This window comes from Sinocyclocheilus rhinocerous, unplaced genomic scaffold (assembly GCF_001515625.1).
Source record: "Sinocyclocheilus rhinocerous isolate Xijiao unplaced genomic scaffold, SAMN03320098_v1.1 scaffold1427, whole genome shotgun sequence".
In the NCBI taxonomy this organism is placed as follows: domain Eukaryota; kingdom Metazoa; phylum Chordata; class Actinopteri; order Cypriniformes; family Cyprinidae; genus Sinocyclocheilus; species Sinocyclocheilus rhinocerous.
The window spans coordinates 214,078-229,944 of NW_015632469.1; the positions used below are offsets into that span (position 1 = coordinate 214,078).

Consider the following 15,867-nt stretch of genomic DNA (forward strand, 5'->3'; position numbering starts at 1 on the left):
CAGAGTCTTAACTTTGATAAAGAATATCTCTTTGGTTTTGAGACTTTAGTCTTTGCAACTTCAGGGATCTTATCTATGCACAATCAGCTTGTAACACTCCAAAGAGAAAGGAAAACTTGAAATCGCATCATATGACCCCTTTAATTGTTGGCTCGTCATCTTGCTAAATGTGAGCATAGTATGTGACATTGCTGAAATCTCATAGGGAACTCCATAGAAAACACATGTGAGATTACTATGGTCTTTTCTCTAAAAAAAAGTCTCCATTTGCTCTAAATCTATGTCCAAAACTGTATGTCGACATATTGCACGACATGTTTAAAACTTACACTACCATTCAAATATTTGGTGTCAGTAAATATGTTTTTGAAAGAATTGAATGCTTTTATTCGAAAAGGATGCATTAATTGATCAAAGGTGACTGTAAAGACATTTAAATTGTTGCAAAAAAATCTGTATTCTAATCTATATTATAAAACGGATAGTTCCGGTGCTTGATTCTGATTGGCTGAGCCGCGTTCGAAGCTGTTGTAAATGACTCTACAAAGTAAGATACACCTTTGTTTACGTTTGTGTGTTGCTTGGCAACCACTTTGTTGCAACCACAACTGTTTCTGAGGAACTACATTGTTTGGTGGAAGAATACTGTTTTTATTTAGACCATTACACTTTATTTGCTCTGTTTTGTTTTGTGAAACCTTACTACGTATATGGAATAACCGTTTTATAAAAGCAATAAGCCCCGTGAAGCCGTGGTTTACAGTGAATTTATAACAGCTAAGGGGGTTTTAGGCACTCCGCTTCGCGTCTAACAACGCCCCTTAGCTGTTATAAATTCACTGTAAACCATGGCTCCACGGGGCTTATTGCTTTATATTGTAATAATTTCACATTGTATCTCCAAATGAACGTAGAAACAACATAAAGATGGTACATTTTAAAAATGTGTTTAATGGCATCTTTTTTACTAAGTAGTCTATTATTAATGAACACCAATAATGCTACTAGGCTGCATTTACACTGCAAGTCTTAATGCACAGATCCGATTTTTTGGCCCACCTGTTCACTTTAGACACGACTGGTGTCCGATATCTGTGTAATTCCCGCCCAAAATTATTGTCGCTTTACTATGCACAGTTAACCCTCGGGTTTTGAATGGCCGTGCTATTAAAATTATTTATATAATTCACGTCGAGTGGCCATTATTATTTGCTAGCATGGACAACAGCGGTCATGGATGTTTTACAGCACAAAATCTGACTGAACGGATCATTTTCATTTGTTATTTTATTTACAGCTCGTTAAGAGGTAGAATTATTTAGTGAACATAGCTTTTAGTAGCGAATAAAATTCACAGGGCAGGGGTTGAAAAACAGCTTCTGAATGTGCAATTTCTTACCTATATAAAGTTTCCATCACAATAAAATGCGAGCGCATACAGCACGCCGGCATTGAAACGCTATCTTTTTGGGCAAACGTGCCACCCTCGCATTGGGAGTTCTGCGGGAAATTGGATATGTGTGTTTAGACGTAGGTCGGATGTCCAGGTATCGGATATGTATCCGATTAAAATCCACATTTGAAAGTGGCCCAGATCCGATGTGAAAAAAATGGGATCTCATGTGGATTTTTGTGTTTACACGTGTGCAACAAAATCCGATCGGTGTCAGATGTGAGCAAAAAATCGGGAATTTTTGTGCCAGTGTAAATGCAGCCTTAAATGCATTTTTCCTTCAATTTAAGCCATCAATTATAGCCATTCAACGTTACAATATAATTTAAAACCATTGTTTTTTAAACATTTAATAGGTTTTAAAAAAATATATAACAACTTTTAGTTTAAGTGAATCTTCACATAAACTACATGCATGAAAATAGATTCATTTTATTCAAGCTATAAAAGTTAACCAGTGTTGAGCAGCGAGTGATTTCTCTTTTTTTGTTCTTTGATTTCCATCAATGACAGACTGCAGCAGGTTTCACTTTAAAAGCAGCGCTGTCTCTTTAAAACCTGACGCACGTGACGCGGATCTGACACATTTGATTTTCTCCCACCTCTTTACAGTCATTTAGGCCAGCTCTGAATATAATAGACTCTTCAGACAAAGAAAAGTGTGGTACTTTGAAGGCCTGAATGTAGACGGGGTTGATGCTGTTAATGCCCATTCGAAGAGGAATGACCAGCAGCAGGGGCCTCCAGTCCAGGGGCCTTTGGGACTGAAGGTTAAGTGTCTTTCCCTGAACCTCTGAACAGCTCTGGCCTGACGCTGGCACTTCTCCTCGGCCACAGGGACCAGCCCTGGACCTGCTTTCCCGGCCTGGCTGCTTACACTGTTTCTCTGGTCCAGAGGATAGAGGTGAGAACATCAAGACGGTTGGAAGAGAGAAATAAGAAGATTATTCATCCTATTTAAACTTCCTTCGGCTCTAATGAAGTCAGGCCAGAGGAGAACATGGGGAACTTTCTCCCAAGGTTTTTCCTCCATTTCTGGGTTCCTTCCTACTGTTGCATTTGGCTTGCTTAGTTGGGGTTTAAAAGACACTTAATGTTCAGTAATATTATTGATTTAGTTGCACTGACACTATCGGGCGAGAACAAAAGCTGGACTGAATTGTGCTGAATGTGACACTATTTGATACATTCTGCAACACTGACACTGTTATTGAACTGAAGTGAATCAACATTAAACTGACTTGAGATGAATAATGACACTATCGTAGAGCTGCTTTATAGTTTTAATTCACTCTTCCACAAATTAAGGCTTAAAAGGGTCTTAAACCAGAGCAGAAAGTCTTACATTCATAGTCATGGCATTAAATGTTGCATGCACTTAAAACAAATATCTGTCAGTGCAGAAAGAAAACTTGTTTTCCCTTTGAATTAAGTTTAATTTTAATCAATTTCTCAGAAAACAAGACTATATCTTAAGTCATTTTGCTTCTCAAGTAAATGTATCTTGATTTAAGAATCTTTAGACATTTGCACTTGAAAACAAGACAAAAACAAGGAAGGAAATAACTTTTTTTTGCAGTGTGATCAGAGGTTCGGTACAAGTTACTTCCATATTCTAGTAATTTGAAGTAGAGCTATTCAAGCCATAAGCTTCTTCTTTTAAAAAAAAAATCTGTCGAAAGGTGTATTTTCATACTTTGAAGAGTTGCTAATACAAGACATTTAAATTTAGAGACCATATTGACGTATTGTGTTCCACTCATTTTATTCCTTTAAATTTACTTGATCTTAAAAAGGTCTTGCATTTACCATCATAAAAGCTGCAGAAACCCTATTTATAGCTCAACTGAAGTTGTTTCACAACTGATGAATATTAACACACTTATTTTCCTGTTTATTACTGTGTGAAGCTGCTTTGAAAGAATCAGTATTGTATAAAGCGCTATATAAATAAATGTGACATGACTAATCAGAAAAAGACACTTACTGATGTCTTCAATAACAACTGTGTTGTCCATTGACACATACACAGCCAGTGTATTCCAATCATCAAACAGGGCAAGTTTCCTGCAAGCAGACGGCAATTTGCTGTTAGTTCACACAAAATGTTGTGTTCAAACTACGAGATTTAAATGGTGCTTTCATTTACAGCAGTGTGGCATTCTTTAAAAGACCTTGTAAAGCGCACATATTATATATAATAATTATGATCCAGTACTTCATGATACAGTACTTGTGTCTTCACCCTCAAGTCATCCAAGATGTATATGAGTTTTCTTTCTTTGTGGGAACAGATTTGGTGAAATGCAGCATTCCATCACTTGCTCACCAATTAATCCTCTGCAATGATTGGGTGCCATCAGAATCCAACAGTTTGAAGTTAAAAACATAGCTTTTGGCTTCACAAGACATTCACTGATGGACTGGAGTAGTGTGGATTATTGTGATGTTTTTATCAGCTGTTTGGACTCTCATTCTGACGGCACCCATTCACCGCTTATAGGATCCACTGGTGAGCAAGTGATGGAATGCTACATTTCTCCAAATCTGATGAAGAAACAAACTCATCTACATCTTGGAATGGTGAGCACATTTTCTGCAAATTTGTAAATTTGTAAAAGCACTGCATTAAAACAAAGACAAATGTGTCCAACAACAAAATATTATTTTTAAAGGGGTCATCGGATGCCCATTTTCCACAAGTTGATATGATTCTTTAGGGTCTTAATGAAAATTCTGTAACATAGTTTGGTTAAAATTTCTCAATGGTAGTGTAAAAAACACCTTTTTTTTACCCTGTCAAAAACAGCTCTTTTCAGATCAAGCCGTTTTTGTAGCATTTCCCTTTAAATGTTAATAAGCTCTGCTGGCCCCGCCCCTCTCTTCCAAGCTGCTCTCAGAAAGACTGTTTACTTTAGCTGCATTCATCGTGAAACTTGCTAATTAGCATATTAGGAAAGGCGATTTCAGTCTTTGGAAAAGAAAAATGACACTTGCTTGAGTACTTGAGCCACTGTGTTCGGTCCATACCATTCTCCAACAGACTTGCCCTCTCCAACGCCCATCTGAGCTACACAAACAGGACACACAATACTCGTGACTTCAGTACCACTGCGATGTACAGTACTCACACACCGAGACTTTCAGATAGACAATGCAATGATGTGCACTTGCTGTGAACTAATGGTTTTAAACAAAACGTGCAATGGTCATTGAGAGGGCTGGGCCAATAATAATGGTCTTGAATGACAGCAACACAGCCACACACACATTTTATGCCTTACCCATCTGGTGAATAGAGTAGCAGCTATCCTTCTTGTCTAAAAAGCAGTGCAAGATGCGATGATACTCTTTGGGCTGACGTTTCTCTGCATCCCATCTCCAATCTAGAACACACAGTGAAGCAGAGAACTTCAGAGGTGCAGCATGCAATACTAGAGGTTGAAATAGGTACTGCAGTCCAAATTCAAAATACTGGAGAGAATATTGGAGAGTTGTTTCTCCCGCCCCTCCTCCTCAGACTCGACACTCACACAGGTTGCCAGATTGAGGACACGAAACAGGAACCAGCACAATTAACAATGGAAGGCAACAAACACTGTAAGTTTCATTTCTATATCAACAATCACACTGGTCACCCTTCATACAGAAATACTGAGAATACAGTGTAGTATAGGAGGAGTAGTACAGTCGCAGCTATTCCACACATCCGTTATTGGTAAGAAGCTTCCACGTTTGCTTACCTCGACCAAGGTGCCTGCTGACCAAAGCCTGTGCGAGGATCATCTGTCCACAGCGGAGCATGCAGCCCCATCCCGCGTCTGATGAAGGGCCTGTTCCTCCTGCAAACCACAGACAAACACCCTTCTCAGCGCACTAAGCATCCTCTAATCAAGACTGAAGTCAGCTCCACTCCATTTAGCTAGACTAGTTTACTTGCCACTTACCTATGGGAGAAAACTTTTTCCTATATGTGAACCACAGTCGTGACCGCACATCCGAGAGCAGCTCCGATTTCTCTGGAAAATGATCGTTGCTAATAATCAGAAATGTTTCTTGAGCGGCAAATCAGCATAGCAGAATGATTTCATGTGAAGGAACATATGACACTGAAGACTGGAGTAACGATGCTGAAAATTCTGCTTTGCGTCACAGGAATAAATTATGTTTTAAAATATATTCACATAGAAAATGATTGTAAAAATATTTCCTAATATTACTGTATTTTGATCAAATAAATGGAGCCTTGGTGAGCAGAAGAAACTTCTTTGAAAAACATTAAAACTCTGACCGCCAGTGCACCAGAGTAATGTAACAGTAAATAATGCATAGTTAGAAGCAACTAATCCGAACCCTATGGTAACTATATTTTGTTAATTAATATTACTCAGTACTTTTAGTATAATTGTATAATTACACTGTAAGAAGGACAAGAGAAACTCAGATTTAATATCTTAATTAGTGGTTAAGGAGTTAATGGCTGATGCCAATACAGAGAGCAGGGTGGCCGATACGCAAAATCCAATTTAATAAGAGCGAGTGTGTTTATATAGTTAATTAATTCTGAAAGCAAAATGCCACTACATTATGGCCTGTCTTACTTGTTTTAAGATCATAACATGCTCCCAAGATCCATACTGGCTCGTCTACATCTGGCAGGTCTTCTAGGAACTCGGAGAATACGTTGATTTGATTCTCATACTTGGCTAGAACTGGAATAATTGGTGACATGTTAGTGCTGTGACACAATCACAGTACATTTCTGATAAAACAACAACACGTAGCAGCACTTCACAATTAGGGAGTTAAGCAGAGGTACTACATCTTCTGACATCCCAACACTGGGATGGTCACAGATGCTAATGTACCATATACTTGCATATAATAAAATGACATAATCAGACACCATGTATTTACTGGGTACTCTAAGGAACTTGAACACCATGGTACATAGCATGGTAAAAGTCCACAAACGTGGTTTTACCATGGTAATTTTTTTGTTAGTGCCAGTGCCAACATACAGAGTAATAACTTTGGTCATCTGAACCACAATAACAACGACTCGTGGAGCAGACGAACTCTATTTGTCTGTATTTGCAAGTGAGAGACGCACAGGCCACTGAAGAACAATGAGAAAACTTGAAACTCAGTTACGAAATGTCCTCTTTGGGAATCCCTAGCAGATCTCACTAGACTTTTGTCGACGCTTTAGTAACTTAAAACGTCGCGTGAACGTTGTCAGCCGAACGAATCGATAAATCGCTGATCTTTTTCTTATTTTTAACCATAAATTTCCTACCTGCCTCCATCCTCATTCGTCATCGGATACAAATACAACGCGGTGCATTGTGGGTAACGCAGTCCATGTCTGAGTCGTTCTAATAGTCAACCGCGCCAGAAAAACTACACTGACCAGATTGTGAGGCTAAGACGCTGAAGTCAAATATTTGTAATCATAACATGCACTGGGGCTTGTAGTCTATTGACCCTCCATCTTTTTACGTCATTTCATTTCTATTTTCCCACAACAGAGGCTGGGAAAGCAGCGGATTTGATAAGATACGTTCAAGATATCACTCCGAGGTATTGATTTACCTTCTATAAGTTAGTATTATAAAGGAAGTTATTATTGGTCACAGTCGTGTGTTTTGTTTGTTTGCTTTGTTGAATAACATACTAGCTTGACCAAGCTAGTCCGCTAGCTCATTCGTGAAGTTTAGTTGTCATGTAATCTAAATGATATTTTCAGCATAATTAATAACCTTTATTTAATCAATGTTTACAGTTTTTGAAGCTTTAACCTATTAAATGTTTGGTGCATGACGCATCCATCATAAATACATGCTAACATAGAGATTTTAGGTATTCAGCAACACATCAAATTGGTCAAAAGGGACCATAAGACATTTATAATCTTACAAAAGATTTCATATAAATGCTGTTCTGGTTTTTTTTTGATAATAAACAGAAATGTTTCTCATATTAATATGACTGCATGATGGTTATAAAGAAATTAGAAAAGTCACATCAAAGTCGTTTTTAATTATAGCATTGTGATGTGTCATGTTGTCAGCTGTTCCAAATATGTTCCAAATGTGATTTTTATCTCCAGATCTCAGATATCAGGTGCAACATGTCCTACGTCTTCATCAATGACTCCCTGCAGACCACCGTGCCACTGCTGCAGGCCTGTATCGACGGGGATCTCGCTCACACTAAGCGGCTCCTGGAGTCCGGATTCGACCCAAACACCAGGGACTGCCGTGGACGGACCGGATTGCATCTGGCTAGAATGATTTCTGAAGATCATGTGACACTGAAGACTGGAGTAATGATGCTGAAAATACAGCTCTGATCACAGAAATAAATTATGTTTTACAATATATTCATGTAGAAAACAGTTATTTTGAATTGTAATATATTTTACAATATTTACTATATTTTTTATCTCGGTGAACAAGCGTTTTTTAACATTAAAAAAAATTTTGAACAGTAGTGTAAATGTGAAAAAGAATAAATGTGTACAGTATTATCTGGGAAGTACTTTCTGTTCAGTTGATCTCAGGATTTCTGGCCAGTCTTTCACATTCTGAAAATGATGAACTTTTATTATTCTATTAATTTTTTTCCCACTTCACTCTCTTTTTTTCTGCTGACCCCTTAGCTCCTCCTTGTGGTCTCCTGAGGGCCCCGGACCCCAGTTTGAAAACCCCTGACTAACAGTTCACATATTACAGGGCCAGTTCCATGAAATGTGGTGTCTTGCTCGATGAGGATTCATGAAGTTGCCACAAAAAGTCTGACCGCTTTATGTCCATGCTTTTTGATCTGAACAGTAATCACAATGGAGCCACTCCACTGGTGCTGGCCAAGAGACGCGGTGTGAATAAGGACGCGCTCCATCTGCTGGAGGGGCTGGAGGAACAGGAGGTGAAGGGCTTCAACCGCAGCTCCCATTCCAGTCTGGAGAAGATGCACATGGCTGAGAATGAAAAGTGAGATGATTGCCATTACCTGTTTTTATAATCCCAACTTTCGAACGTCTGAATCGTTCTTCATAAGTGTTCTCTCTCATTATGGGCTGCTGTATCTCCTGCAGTGCCATGGAGAGCCACTCTCTTCTCAACCCACACCTGCATCACAGCGATGGCGTGTTGTCCAGCTTCCGCACTACATGGCAGGAGTTTGTGGAAGATCTTGGCTTCTGGCGAGTGCTCTTGCTGCTCCTCGTCATTGCTCTGCTCTCACTCGGCATTGCGTATTACGTCAGCGGAGTCTTACCTTTCGCGTCTAATCAACTGGAACTTGTGCACTAATAATATGAAAGCTCATTAAAAACAATGATTTCTTTTTTTTTTTTTTTATCTTGCATTAGCTGATGATTGTTCCTACAGTAACCACGCTTTAAACTGTAATCATACATTATGTGCATAAATATTTTTAAAACATACAGTACACTACCGTTTAAAATATTTTTTTTTTAAAGAAATTAATACTTATATTCAGCAACACATCAAATTGGTCAAAAGGGACCATAAGACATTTATAATCTTACAAAAGATTTCATATAAATGCTGTTCTGGTTTTTTTTTGATAATAAACAGAAATGTTTCTCGAGCAGCAAATCAGCATATTAGAATGATTTCTGAAGATCATGTGACACTGAAGACTGGAGTAATGATGCTGAAAATTCAGCTTTGATCACAGAAATAAATTATGTTTTACAATATATTCATGTAGAAAACAGTTATTTTGAATTGTAATATATTTTACAATATTTACTATATTTTTGATCAAATGCAGTCTCGGTGAACAAGCGTTTTTTAACATTAAAAAAAAAAATTTAACAGTAGTGTAAATGTGAAAAATAATAAATGTGTACAGTATTATCTGGGAAGTACTTTCTGTTCAGTTGATCTCAGGATTTCTGGCCAGTCTTTCACATTCTGAAAATGATGAACTTTTATTATTCTATTAATTTTTTTCCCACTTCACTCTCTTTTTTTCTGCTGACCCCTTAGCTCCTCCTTGTGGTCTCCTGAGGGCCCCGGACCCCAGTTTGAAAACCCCTGACTAACAGTTCACATATTACAGGGCCAGTTCCATGAAATGTGGTGTCTTGCTCGATGAGGATTCATGAAGATGCCACAAAAAGTCTGACCGCTTTATGTCCATGCTTTTTGATCTGAACAGTAATCACAATGGAGCCACTCCGCTGGTGCTGGCCAAGAGACGCGGTGTGAATAAAGACGCGCTCCATCTGCTGGAGGGGCTGGAGGAACAGGAAGTGAAGGGCTTCAACCGCAGCTCCCATTCCAGTCTGGAGAAGATGCACATGGCTGAGAATGAAAGGTGAGATGATTGCCATTACCTGTTTTTATAATCCCAACTTTCGAACGTCTGAATCGTTCTTCATAAGTGTTCTCTCTCATTATGGGCTGCTGTATCTCCTGCAGTGCCATGGAGAGCCACTCTCTTCTCAACCCACACCTGCATCACAGCGATGGCGTGCTGTCCAGCTTCCGCACTACATGGCAGGAGTTTGTGGAAGATCTTGGTTTCTGGCGAGTGCTCTTGCTGCTCCTCGTCATTGCTCTGCTCTCACTCGGCATTGCGTATTACGTCAGCGGAGTCTTACCTTTCGCGTCTAATCAACTGGAACTTGTGCACTAATAATATGAAAGCTCATTAAAAACAATGATTTCTTTTTTTTTTTTTTTATCTTGCATTAGCTGATGATTGTTCCTACAGTAACCACGCTTTAAACTGTAATCATACATTATGTGACTGAATTCTAAAATATTTTTGTGTATATGTAAATAGACCTTTCATGTGCTAAAAACGTTTTTTCATTATGCTTGTGTGTTAGGAAGAATCTTTTTATTGCCTATTCTGCACCCGTTCATGCTATCGTTTCTGTTTCCAGCCCACATCACCACCTTTTTATTTTATTTAAATTATTGGATTTACACATTAAAGTTTTGTGATTGCAAAAAGTGTTTATCATGCACATACTTTAACAATGGTGTATGTGAAATGGGTTCAGGGTCATTTCTACAGTTTGGTGGATTTTATGTCCCCGTGAAACAATACGGCAGATTTTATGTAAATATTAACCAACTTTAATGCCACATGGTTTTCCATACATTACCAAAAAAAAATAATAATAGTCATAAAGCACTTAACAGACATTTTCCCATGTCACCAATCATGTTTTCTCAACTACACTTGGAAATAAAGGTTGCATATACATTTTCAAATGAGCAATTGTGCGTATTATGTACATCTACTTATTCTCTTTGATGCAAAATGCAGTTTATTATGATACATATTTTTGTAAAATATGTGTGCGTATACATATTTTACAAAAATATGTGTTACATATGTATCTAAATAACATTTAGACATGTAAAGCATTTTTTTTATCCAGTATAAATGAACATACATATACATACATTTTTTCGAAAATGCTGATCTTCTGCTAGCATGTTGTTCTTTTCTAGCTATAATGCGCTTCATTGTAAAGATTTCATAACAGAGTAGACAGACATCATAGAGTTTAAATGTGAAATGAAATGTACTTGGTCAGGATAGGTTGTACTACCCTGAACAGTGTGCTGTACAGTTTTTGGTAGACAAGCATTTTCTCCCTCTGATAAGATTTTAAAAAATGATGTTTTAACATTTTCGTCAACAAAACTCTTAATTTCGCCACCTTAGAATGCATTGATTGCATAAAAATATTATTCAATTTTTATTTTGATTGCATAAAAATATTAAAATATTATTAAATTAGATTGCATAGATTCAGTTTATGAATGTAACATTGCATTTCGCTACAGTGACCTTGAAATAATAACCGTAATCCCCGAAACGTGTTTGTTTTCATAATCAGCTATAATGTAAACAGCGTCATCCTGCGGGCAGAGACGGGCGCGTGACGTCACCGTGTTTGGTCGCGTTTGCCAACCGTCTGAACTCTGAACTCTAAAGCGAGTGAGTCAGTGAGTGCCAGTCAGACAGTTAGCCGTCCCTTCTCACTTCATCTAACTATGGTCTGAAGAGGAAACCATGAATCTCCGAGGCGTTTTTCAAGATTTCAACCCTAGGTAAGACTTGTGTGTGTTACGTGAACGATGAAACCCGACGCTTTGTTTTTAATTCGCCACCGTTCACTTTGTTAGCTTAGCTGCTAGTGTTCACCAGGCCTTTTGGATTCGTATTAGCATAGTTTCGCTGCTCAGTGAAGCAAACAGTTTTAATACTGAAACCGACTTGAGTTTAGCACTTTGGCGAAAGCCTTGACTTAAGCCAGTCTTCCTAAAGATTCTCGTTCGCGGACGTTCAAACCCTTATGAAAATTAACCATGGTTTTACTACAACTTAAACAGAAAAGAAAAAACATGGTTATTATTAATCATGGTTTTGCTACACTAACCATAGTTTAACCATGGTATTTGTAGTAAAACTGTGGTTATACAAATGGTAATCAATACGCCAAAATTACTACAATAAAACCATGGTTAATTTTCGTAGTGGTGTCAAGCGATTAATCGTATCCAAAATAAAGGTTTTTGTTTACATAATACATGTGTGTGTACTGTGTATATGTATATATAAATACAAACACATGCATGTATACATTTAAGAAAAATATGTTGTTTATATATTAAATATATTTATATAAAATATAAGAATATAAATATATACTTGTAAACATTTTCAAAAATATATACTGTTTGTGCGTGTATTTATATATACATAATAAATATACACAGTACACAATACACATACATATATTATTTTGTATGTGATTAATCGCGGTTAATCGTTTGATAGCACTAAAAGGGAAGCTTCTCAGATATTTGTTTTCTGTCTCAGTCAGGCCCGTCTGACAGAAGTCAGGTAGGTTTGACAGATGTGTGCAGCTTGTGCTCTGACCGCATGTGTGGTGTTGTTGTTGTCCTGCAGTAAGCTCCTGATCTACGCCTGCTTGCTGCTCTTCTCTGTGCTGCTGTCGCTGAGGCTGGATGGCGTCATCCAGTGGAGCTACTGGGCGGTGTTTGCGCCCATCTGGCTCTGGAAACTCATGGTCATCATTGGGGCTTCCGTGGGCACTGGGGTTTGGGCGCACAACCCACAGTACAGGTCAGACACAACTTCTCCCTGCTTATGATTAGGGTTGGGAATCGAAAATCAATTCCAATTTCAGAATCGCATACTAAAGGTCAGGAATCGGATACTTGTACAATTAAAATTTTAATTCCACCTATCAATTATTTTTAGGTGGCGAAAAGGGGCTGTTAAAATGTATTTGTCTTTGAATCATTCATTCAAGAGATTCATTCAAAAACACTGATTCATCCAGTAATGGAACAAGTAAATCTTGAAATGAAGTCACTTATTAGTATCATATTTAATGCATGGATTGCAGGGGCCTTGATCCACATGATCAAAACTGTGCTGAAAAACCTGTCGTACACAATTTACTGCATGCCTTCTGGCGTGTGCTTGATTGTTGCTTTTTTAGCAAGTGAAAGACCTTTGGTATGACTTTAGATTAGGGAACACTATTCATTATTAACTAGTTGCTTATTAGCTGCATATTACCAGCATATTGGTGCTTTATTACGTATAAAGCACATATTAATGCTTTATTCTGCATGACCATATTCTAGATCTCTTGTCCCGACCCAATACCCATAACTACTACAACAACTACCTTACTTATGGTCAATATTTGAGTTTATTGAGGGGAAACTCTTAGTTAATAGTGAACATGTGTTCCCTAATCTAATCTGTTACCAGTGTCATTCTAAAACTGTGGCATACATGCCTTTTTGCTGTGAAATCTTTCCTGATTTAAATCATTTGCTTCTTTAATAGCTTATATACTGTTATACATTGACATTTTAAGATGAACACTTACTGGACTGAAGCAGTTTAGGCTTACTTGATTATCAATACATAGTTTTCTAGAAAAACTCACGTTCATGTTCTAGTCTCGAATCATCGGGGTTTTGAGGAACGTTAATTTGTTCATCTCTCAGTCATCATTGTACTGCATCCATTATATGTTTTGATAATCAAATTAAGCATTTAAATATCATGTTGCGTATTATTGGAGATACAGAGTGACTACTGATATTTCTGTATATATGATTTTATGTAAGTAAAGATCTCGTTGATTTACATTACAAGCTACGAGAATTTCATCCTACTTTTTTGGCCATATACATCTCACGTATCAGCATCTGCACCAAAATTGCATAGTTTTTGCTCAGTTTGAGCCTCTGAATAAATCTGAGCTGATAGTGAACATGTGTTCCCTAATCTAATCTGTTACCAGTATCATTCTAAAACTGGCATACATGCCTTTTTGCTGTGAAATCTTTCCTGATTTAAATCATTTGCTTCTTTAATAGCTTATATACTGTTATACATTGACATTTTAAGATGAACACTTACTGGACTGAAGCAGTTTAGGCTTACTTGATTATCAATACATAGTTTTCTAGAAAAACTCACGTTCATGTTCTAGTCTCGAATCATCGGGGTTTTGAGGAACGTTAATTTGTTCATCTCTCAGTCATCATTGTACTGCATCCATTATATGTTTTGATAATCAAATTAAGCATTTAAATATCATGTTGCGTATTATTGGAGATACAGAGTGACTACTGATATTTCTGTATATATGATTTTATGTAAGTAAAGATCTCGTTGATTTACATTACAAGCTACGAGAATTTCATCCTACTTTTTTGGCCATATACATCTCACGTATCAGCATCTGCACCAAAATTGCATAGTTTTTGCTCAGTTTGAGCCTCTGAATAAATCTGAGCTGTTTTTTCCTCCATATTCTGAGTCTGAGTATATCATACTTTATGACCCATAAAAGCCTGATTTATTAAATATGACACAAAATGCAAAATACATGTGCAACTTTTTTATTTTGTCTAAAGGTAATGTATCAGGCTTTATATGGTTAAGGACCCTGATACACTTTCCCAGTCTTGTTTAGCATAATTTATGTGTATACAGTGTCAAAATAATGATTTTTTAAATGTTATTTCGGCTTCTGTTGAAGGTAAAGTCTTGCCAGCACACTAGTAAACTTTGTGAGAATGCCATATCATGTTGCCTTTATGACTTAAAGGGACAGGTCACCCAAAAATGAAAATTCTGTTATCATTTACTCACTCGCATGTTGTTTCAAACCTGTATGAGTTTCCGAACAGTTGACGGTAGCCGTTGACTTCCATAGTATTTTTTTTCCATAGTATGGAAGTCAATGGGGACCAGCAGCTCTTTGGTTACCAACATTCTTCAGAATATCTTCTTTTGTGTTCAGCAGAAGATAGAAACTCATACAGGTTTGGAATAACATGAGGGTGAGTAAATGATGACCGAATTGTTCTTTTTGGGTGACCTGTCCCTTTAAGGAAGTGTGATTTTGGTGATGCAGTAAGTTGTCGTCTTTAGGGCTGAGGGTGAGACCTGCGTGGAGTTTAAGGCCATGCTGATTGCTGTGGGGATCCACCTCCTCCTGCTCACCTTCGAGGTGCTGGTGTGTGACCGTGTGCAGCGGGGTTCACACTTCTGGCTTCTGGTCTTCATGCCGCTCTTCTTCGTCTCGCCCGTCTCAGTGGCGGCGTGCGTGTGGGGATTCAGGCACGACCGGTCGCTTGAGGTATCAGCCGTGATTTACAATCACAGGAGGAAGATTTGTCTGTAACAAACTACCACGACCATTTTCAGTACGGTTGAAGTCGAACAAGTTATGTTGAGGTCATACTTCACGTCAAAATAAAAATAAGAAATTATATTTTATGCATAGAAAACAAAGCCTGATTTTTGCTTTTTTTACATTGACCGTAGTTTCATGACAATTTAGTTATTCCCATTTGTCGCAGTTGTTTTCATTACAATTATATTTTTAATCTTTGGTTTATGGGTCAAAGACGAGATTTGCATTTTGCATTTTAAATTTACAAAAGTGATTGTATATACATAGGAAGCATATTAAATAAAGCATCTACTTTAATGTTTCAAATAACATTTGTGAAAATAAAATGTCAAAATAAATGATGTCAAAATGACAACATTATTGTTGTTTCATTTTTTTTATGTAAAAATGAAACGACATACTTATTCTGATCTCTGCTTATTAAAATATATAAAAGAAAAAGTGATCACATTAAACTTTACTATATGTGACCCTGGAGCACAAAAGCAGTCATAAGTAGCAGAGGTATATTTGTAGCAATAGCCAAAAATACATTGTATGGGTCAAAATTATTTATTTTTCTTTTATGCCAAAAATCATTAGGATATTAAGTAAAGATCATGTTCCATTAAGATATTTTGTAAATTTCCTACTGTAAATATATCAAAACTTAATTTTTGAT

The 15,867-nt window shown here is 37.3% G+C and overlaps 4 protein-coding genes across 5 annotated transcripts in view; 3 read left to right on the forward strand and 1 right to left on the reverse strand.

Moving 5' to 3' along the window:
* Positions 1-6,795, reverse strand: part of LOC107742446 (cysteine protease ATG4A-like) — an 11,528-nt gene extending 4,733 nt beyond the window's left edge. Inside the window, exons 1-8 of the mRNA XM_016555412.1 lie at positions 6,753-6,795; positions 6,055-6,165; positions 5,401-5,472; positions 5,197-5,295; positions 4,738-4,839; positions 4,451-4,523; positions 3,441-3,520; positions 2,122-2,339 (exon numbers count right to left, since the gene is read on the reverse strand). Coding sequence (XP_016410898.1) covers positions 2,122-2,339; positions 3,441-3,520; positions 4,451-4,523; positions 4,738-4,839; positions 5,197-5,295; positions 5,401-5,472; positions 6,055-6,165; positions 6,753-6,768 — 771 coding nt within the window. The 5' untranslated portion in view covers positions 6,769-6,795. The remainder of the gene's footprint in view (positions 1-2,121; positions 2,340-3,440; positions 3,521-4,450; positions 4,524-4,737; positions 4,840-5,196; positions 5,296-5,400; positions 5,473-6,054; positions 6,166-6,752) is intronic.
* Positions 6,796-8,263: 1,468 nt separating this feature from the next.
* Positions 8,264-8,874, forward strand: LOC107742447 (ankyrin repeat domain-containing protein 46-like). The gene is made up of 2 exons (XM_016555413.1): positions 8,264-8,448; positions 8,553-8,874. The coding sequence occupies exons 1-2, from the start codon at positions 8,264-8,266 to the stop codon at positions 8,767-8,769; spliced, it is 402 nt and encodes a 133-aa protein (XP_016410899.1). The 3' UTR covers positions 8,770-8,874.
* A 746-nt stretch (positions 8,875-9,620) lies between these two features.
* Positions 9,621-10,592, forward strand: LOC107742449 (ankyrin repeat domain-containing protein 46-like). The gene is made up of 2 exons (XM_016555414.1): positions 9,621-9,805; positions 9,910-10,592. The coding sequence occupies exons 1-2, from the start codon at positions 9,621-9,623 to the stop codon at positions 10,124-10,126; spliced, it is 402 nt and encodes a 133-aa protein (XP_016410900.1). The 3' UTR covers positions 10,127-10,592.
* An 833-nt stretch (positions 10,593-11,425) lies between these two features.
* tmem185 (transmembrane protein 185) overlaps positions 11,426-15,867 on the forward strand; it is an 11,204-nt gene continuing 6,762 nt past the window's right edge. The window contains exons 1-3 of one of the 2 annotated variants that reach the window (XM_016555382.1): positions 11,426-11,562; positions 12,425-12,601; positions 14,942-15,149. In XM_016555382.1, the coding sequence (XP_016410868.1) occupies positions 11,525-11,562; positions 12,425-12,601; positions 14,942-15,149 (423 nt within the window). In that variant the 5' untranslated portion in view covers positions 11,426-11,524. The remainder of the gene's footprint in view (positions 11,563-12,424; positions 12,602-14,941; positions 15,150-15,867) is intronic. The other variant, XM_016555381.1, reaches the window with a different exon arrangement.

What these genes read in the sequence shown, in the direction of transcription:
- LOC107742447 (XM_016555413.1), top strand. Translation starts at nt 8,264, where the DNA reads ATGTCCATGCTTTTTGATCTGAACAGTAATCACAATGGAGCCACTCCA. An exon ending in CACATGGCTGAGAATGAAAA is followed by an intron (nt 8,449 to 8,552) that starts GTGAGATGATTG and finishes TATCTCCTGCAG; the next exon opens with TGCCATGGAGAGCCACTCTC.
- LOC107742449 (XM_016555414.1), top strand. Translation starts at nt 9,621, where the DNA reads ATGTCCATGCTTTTTGATCTGAACAGTAATCACAATGGAGCCACTCCG. An exon ending in CACATGGCTGAGAATGAAAG is followed by an intron (nt 9,806 to 9,909) that starts GTGAGATGATTG and finishes TATCTCCTGCAG; the next exon opens with TGCCATGGAGAGCCACTCTC.